This window comes from Amborella trichopoda, chromosome 12 (genome assembly GCF_054954075.1).
Source record: "Amborella trichopoda isolate Santa Cruz 75 chromosome 12, AtrichopodaSantaCruz75HAP2 v2.0, whole genome shotgun sequence".
Lineage (NCBI taxonomy): Eukaryota > Viridiplantae > Streptophyta > Magnoliopsida > Amborellales > Amborellaceae > Amborella > Amborella trichopoda.
This window is the reverse complement of record NC_142347.1, coordinates 1,518,600-1,525,238: the sequence shown is the minus strand read 5'-3', so window position 1 is coordinate 1,525,238 and position 6,639 is coordinate 1,518,600. Positions and strand designations below refer to the sequence as shown.

At 40.0% G+C, this 6,639-nt stretch overlaps 1 protein-coding gene across 1 annotated transcript; it reads left to right on the top strand.

Annotated features, from left to right (window-relative positions):
• Nucleotides 1–224: 224 nt before the first annotated feature.
• On the top strand, nucleotides 225–6,123 carry LOC148779350 (DC1 domain-containing protein). The gene is made up of 4 exons (XM_088854045.1): nucleotides 225–441; nucleotides 2,569–3,048; nucleotides 3,984–4,463; nucleotides 5,041–6,123. The coding sequence occupies exons 1-4, from the start codon at nucleotides 307–309 to the stop codon at nucleotides 5,755–5,757; spliced, it is 1,812 nt and encodes a 603-aa protein (XP_088710171.1). The 5' UTR covers nucleotides 225–306; the 3' UTR covers nucleotides 5,758–6,123.
• The last annotated feature ends 516 nt before the right edge of the window (nucleotides 6,124–6,639 follow it).

Sequence of the window (6,639 nt, the reverse complement as noted above, 5' to 3'; positions counted from 1 at the left end):
TTCTTAAACTTCAAATTTCATAATCAAAGGCAACAATAAATTTTTATATCATCGCAAAGCTTTGCCAAACGAAAACTGTATTTCTGGTATAGTTTTGAGGTGCACATTACTTCAATAGTATAAGGTTGAGACCTTACACAAACCTCACCCCGAAGAAAGTGCCATTTAAGAAAGACTGGCCATGACTTTTAGGCTATAAATGCGCGCTAAAATCGAATAATCGCATATAGGGAGTGGCAGTGATTTCTTAGAGAGAGAAGAAGACGGTAGTTGCAGTCCAGAGTCCTAGAGAGAGAGAGTAACGAAATGGCCGAAGTTGAAGAGCGCGAAGAAATGGTCGAGGTTGAGGAGCTTAGTGATATCAAGTCCGAGCCTTTGGACATCAAATCGCTTCTCAGCGGTGAGGGAAGAGATTTTCTCGTGAGGAACAATGGCGATCAGGTGCTTTTCCTCTTTCTTTGCTGCCTCTCTTTTGGGTTTTTATTTTGGATTTTTTGAAAGTGCACTTTAATGGATACATAGGTTTTGAATTCGATAGTTTTTTTAATCAATGGTTTTATGGTTGGTTCTATCTCTAATGGATTCATAGATTTTGAATTCGATAGTCTTTTTAATCAATGATTTTGTGGTCTTTCTAAAATTGGGTTATCTTTCTCTCTTTCTCTGCGATGCAATGAATTCGCAGATTATGAATTTACAGCTTTTAAGTTGTTTCTGTGTCTCTTTTTCTCTCGAACTCTGTGTTTTTCTCTCTCATCCAGTGAATTCAGATGTTCCAAATCCATACTTTTGTTATTCCTTTGCAATTGCTTAATCGAGATTCAGGATTGTATGCTACAGCACACTGTTAAGCATGCTACGAGCATTGTCCACAATAGATGACTGATATCAACTGTGGTAACCATTCCTCTGTGCCGTTCATTGTTGCCTTCCTGGGAGCTGCATAGACCCTTAACTCGAGAAAGTTGTTTTCAATTGGAGTCTCCAAAGATATTTGTCAAAAAAAAATTGGGGTGTCCAAAGATGGGAGTGTATACTGTATGGTCCGTCAATGGTCCCAATTATCATTAGCTTTCATATGTGACATTGGATATTGGGAACACGTTCTTTTAGACATAAAGGTCAAGGAAAAAATTTACAATCAAGCCATCCGCCCCATTTCAAATTTGACGGCCAGGTGGATTGTGACATTCTATTATCATAATTACCATAGATCAAAGGATCTTGTTGTATACTTTTCCTGTAGAAAATCAAGAAAAATAGAAAAGCGAGAAAAACGATCATGGGTCACAAATTTTTATGTGTTTGTAGTTTAGTCACGATCCCATTCATCACCATTTCCATCAATGGATTGGATGTTGGACTGAATTGGAGGGGGTGGGTTTCATTGCATCATTTTACTTAGTGTATTTTATGGCCTTATTCTTTGTCCATCAGCTGGTTAGACAGTGTGAGGCCATAGTATATGCACAAGACCACATTACAATTCATCCGAAAATATATGCTAAAAGATTATATACTCGTATGGCAGCATCTCTTACAATTTCTCCCTTGATTAAACCCGTATCTAGGAGTAATTTTAGGGGTTTAATTTTTGGGAATGTAACATCTTCCACCTAGCTGCCAACTTAAAAAGAAAAAAGAAAAACAAAATGATAACCATTCTGTATCAAGCTAAAGAATAACGTTCTAAAATTGATTGGAGATTGTCCAAATTCTGGATGGTCATATCCAAGTGTCTAAGGAAACATTTTATTTTTTTTAGAATCTTAAAATTTTAGATCAAGAGAATGCTGCTAAGTAGGTAGTTTGCGTGAAGGAGCAAGTAAATAATGTGCTTTTGAGTGAGTATGCTCTGTAAGCAATATGTATTATGATTCAAATCACTGGGTTAATTGTATGATCATCTGGCTTGTTATTGTCCCGTCTATTGGTCTTGGTGGTGTTGGTAATGGAAGCAGAGTGCATGTCTCATACAACATATCAGCTGCATCCAAGCAACGGATGGACAGAGTCGGTTATTTGGGCATCAATGTACGATGCAATGGATATGTGTGTGTTCCTAAATCAAGCATAACCAGGTGGATAGGATCCAAGTCCAATTGAGGGTTTAACGTGGACCTTCCTGGTTGGGGTCGAGCTGCCCTGCCCTGCCCTGTTTACAGCCCCTATTTACAGCCCTAGAGAGGAATCCCCAGTAGGACATGACGAAATAGCGGTCCCACTCTTCATCGTAACTCTTTTTTTTTTTTTATATGTTAAAAGTGAGAATGGAGGGGGGGACGTTGTGTTGAGGCATCCGCCCCCGCCTAACCACCTGCGCCCGACCCCTCATTTCCTTCATCGTAACTCTTTATAGGTGGATTATATCTTGTGCAAAACTGCACTGGCATAAGGAGTCATTGGCTTTATACTAGAAAGTGTGTAAATGTTAATTAGGTTGATCAAGTTTCATGATTTATAATGTAACAAAATCTAATGTTTGTGTACTTTTGGAGCTCACTGACACACACACGGGTGGAAAGTTTCAAAATTTTATTTTTTTGACTTGTTCCAAACATTTTGTAGGTGAAGATCGACAATTTGGAAGGAAAGCTTGTGGGTCTTTATTTCTCAGCTTCTTGGTGTGGTCCTTGTAGGAGGTTTACACCAAAATTGATTAAAACATATGATCAACTCTCCACCAATGGTGATTTTGAGGTTGTATTTGTGTCTGGGGATTCAGATGAGAAGTCATTTGAAGATTATTTCCATAAAATGCCATGGCTTGCCATTCCTTTTTCTGATTCCACGGTTAGAAGCAAACTTGATGAGGGTTTTGAAGTTTATGGGATTCCCCACCTTGTTATTGTTGGGAAAGATAGTAAAATTTTGACATCAGAAGGTGTTGGTACTGTGTCCGAGTATGGGGTTGATGGGTACCCATTCACTAATGAGAGGCTTGAAGAGCTCAAGGAGCAAGATGAGGAGATACGCCAAAACCAAAACTTGAGAACCCTCCTTGTGACTGATAGAAGAGACTTTGTTATATCTAACGATGGCAGACAGGTATGCATTTGTTTCTGATTCTCTTTACCTTTTTAGAAATTGGTTGAGTTTATTAACCTCTGAGATTTATGTTTTTGTAGAGCATTAGCAACATTAAGATCCATCAAATAACCCAAAATGCCCCTCATGCATTTGAAAATGAGGGCAAATATTGTGATGATATTAACACATTTTTGGGTGATAAGACATTACTAATTGACACATCAAATCAAAGTTCATGTCAAGAGACAAGGTCATTTCTGTGATACCCAAACACTCCATTTCTGTCGTAGTTTTGCATCTCAACACTTCCAGACATGGGGCCATTAGAAAGTATTAGAGCACAAGGTCGGGTATGAGCCCACGACATTTTATAATGGATATGAACTATGCAGTTTATTAATTTAAAATCTAGTACTTTATAATGAAATAAGAGTCTTGCCGGCATGTCGTCTGGTGTCTCGATTTTAGACACGAATTGGATTCAGGCACCTTCACAAATGTCCATGTCTAGGCAATATAAGGTCATTTGGCATGCCATGCTTGATCATAATGCCCCGTGTGGGTTGGTGCTGATTTGGCCACCACATGATTAATGCTGGTGTTTTTTAGTTGATTTTCTACTATGCGCCTCACGATTGGCCAAGCGATCTCTCTAACTTCAAGCCAAATAATTCAGTTAGCCATGTATGCAGAAAGCTAGACCCTAAACAACAAAAAGCCAATTTGGCGTGCAGACATCCTTATTCCAACAAGGCAAAGCCACTACTTTGAGAAAAACTGGTAGTCGGATGTGATTCTTTTTAACACATTAGGAGGTAACACCAGAATTGCTACCTTGACATTGTGTTGTGGGCCTCCTTTAGTCAAGGATCAAAACATAAGTTTGTTCCCTTCGATTTTGATTAAAGATGATGTTAAAAAGTACATTCCAATGCTAACTATGATGTGTTCAGATTCCAATATCAGAGCTGGAAGGGAAGACAATTGGCCTATACTTCGCAGTCTCTGGTCATCCATTCTGTGAAAAATTCACACCCGAGCTCATCGAAGTGTACAAGAAGCTAAAAGAGAAGGGTGAGAGTTTCGAGATTGTGTTAGTTTCCTCTGATGAAAATATCAAAGACTTCAACGAACATTTCTCGAGCATGCCATGGCTCGCATTGCCTTTTGAAGATATTGCCTTGTCAAGGTTGAGGCGTCTCTTTGAGCTTCAAGGCTTCCCGACCTTAACAGTGATTGGGCCTGACGGGAAAACTCTCAAAGACGATGTTGTGGAGACAATCGGGGATCATGGTCCGGAGGCATATCCTTTCACTCCTGAGAGGTTCATACAATTGGCAGAGATCGAGAAAAAAAGGCTTGAGTCTATGACCTTGGAGTCTCTCCTCATGTCTGACGATGGAGATTTCATCATTGGGAAGGGTGGCATAAAGGTAAGATTCTCAATCTAACTGTTACTATAAGAAATTTCTCTCATTCACACATGCAAGGTTGTGCACTAAGTCGCTAACACACATGCATATTTAAGATTGCCATGTATGTTTAGGCAAATATGGGCATTTCCATGTATGTGGTTGGCAAGCACGGACGGATATCTTGGACACACTTGTCCATGGCTTATAGCTCCTGGTGATACACCATGGGGTGACATACCATGGACATGGCATGCATATCAGACGATTCAAAAATATAGATGCTTGTGCCAACTTTCCATTACAATGTCATAATGAAAATACTTAAATCTTATTTTCTTCCTCCTTCAAATGAGTATGCATCTGTTGGGCTTAGAAGATCTACTTTAGGGTTGGCTGTTCTGACATTCATATCTGCCTTAGATGTTGAAATATGTATCCGTGTCTTCATAACAGAAATATGTGCCTTAGATTGTGAAATATGTATCTGTGTCTTCATAACAGAAATATGTGCCTTTTAGGCATTCAAAAGACAAAAAAAAATAAAAAAAATGGCCCTGTTTCCAACCTTACAATAGAGTCTATTATACCTTGGCAGGTGCCAATCTCAGAGCTCGTTGGAAAGAACGTATGCCTCTACTTCTCAGCAGAGTGGTGCCCCCCATGCCGAGCATTTTTACCAAAGTTGATTGAAGCATATAATGAGATCAAGACAAATGATTCCAACTTTGAGATCGTGTTTATCTCCAGCGACCAAGACCAAGGGAAATTTGACGAATTCTTCTCAAGCATGCCATGGCTCGCCCTCCCATTTGGTGACAAGGCCAAGGAGAAATTATCGCGTACATTCAAGATCAGGGGCATCCCATCACTAGTGGCCCTTGATAAGAAGGGGAGGTTGGTCACAAATGATGCAAGAAACCTTATAATGAGGCATGGCTCAAAGGCTTTCCCTTTCACTGAGGAGAGGCTCAAGGAGGTAGAACAAGAGCTTGAGGAAATGGCAAAAGGGTGGCCTAAGGAGTTGAAGCTTGAGGTTCACTCCCAGCATCCACTTATGCTCATCTCTCAAAGGTGGTATACATGCGATGGGTGTAATGAAGGGGGGAATGGGTGGTCTTACTACTGCAAGGAGTGCGACTATGATCTTCACCCTAAGTGTGCTTTGAAGGAGAAGGACAAAATTGTAGATAGTGTGGACGAGGTTGAAATGGAAAAAACAGAAGAAGAGGGCAAAATCATAGATGGTGCAGAGGGTGAGAATGGACATGGAGAGGGGTGGGTTTGCGATGGGGAGGCTTGTCGCAAAGCCTGATGGTTGACCCCATCTGGTGTAACAATTCTCAGGGGACTAGGTTATAGGTTATCTTTGCTAGTCATGCTTGTGTGATCCTAACGCTATTTTGGATTCCCCCATAAACATGTGTTCAAGCTTGTTTTGCTATCTATGTTTGTATATTTGCCCCTGGTTTGGGTTCACTTAGGCCAAAGAATAAAAATTATTGTGGTTGTGTAATGGCATAAAAGTAGGGGATTAGAACTATGAAGTTCCAATGGGGTCGGGCGCAATGCATACATCAGATATATGATTTTAAAGTTCCATCAATTCCCGTGGGCGTGTGTACATGTACTGATAATGTAAACCTTTTCTTATTTATATAATAATGGCTTCAGAAGAAAACAGTTTATGATCACTGATCACTGAAATCGTTGGGAAGGTCAAAGGACCCCATTTTTGGCTTCTTGGTGTGGTCCTTGTTGGACTTCTACACCTAAATCGATTGTCATACATAACGAGCTCAAGCTTTCAACTGTGTGGTTTCTATGTTATGTTTGTATCCATGGTTTCAGACAAGAAGTTGCTTGTGAAATATTTCAGTTAACTGCTATGGCTTCCCATCATTTCTGTGACTCCAAAACTAAAGGCAACTTCAAAGATTAGGCTTTTAAAGTTTCGGGCACTTCTCCCCTCGGTATTGCTGGGAAAGATCAAAGAGTTTTAATGATAGATGGAGGTGAGCAGATGTGCCCAAATTAGAGCTTGAGGCGCCATCTCATGAGAAACACCCAAGACTTCGTTTTTATTGTAATAGAACAAACAGGTGTGAGTTTCACTAAAAAAAATTTGAATTTCTTGAGACGTAGTGCAATGAAAACCCAGCGGCTAACGCCTTGACCCATGAACGTTAAACATGGA

What these genes read in the sequence shown, in the direction of transcription:
- LOC148779350 (XM_088854045.1), top strand. Translation starts at nt 307, where the DNA reads ATGGCCGAAGTTGAAGAGCGCGAAGAAATGGTCGAGGTTGAGGAGCTT. An exon ending in TGAGGAACAATGGCGATCAG is followed by an intron (nt 442 to 2,568) that starts GTGCTTTTCCTC and finishes AACATTTTGTAG; the next exon opens with GTGAAGATCGACAATTTGGA. An exon ending in TTGGGAAGGGTGGCATAAAG is followed by an intron (nt 4,464 to 5,040) that starts GTAAGATTCTCA and finishes ATACCTTGGCAG; the next exon opens with GTGCCAATCTCAGAGCTCGT.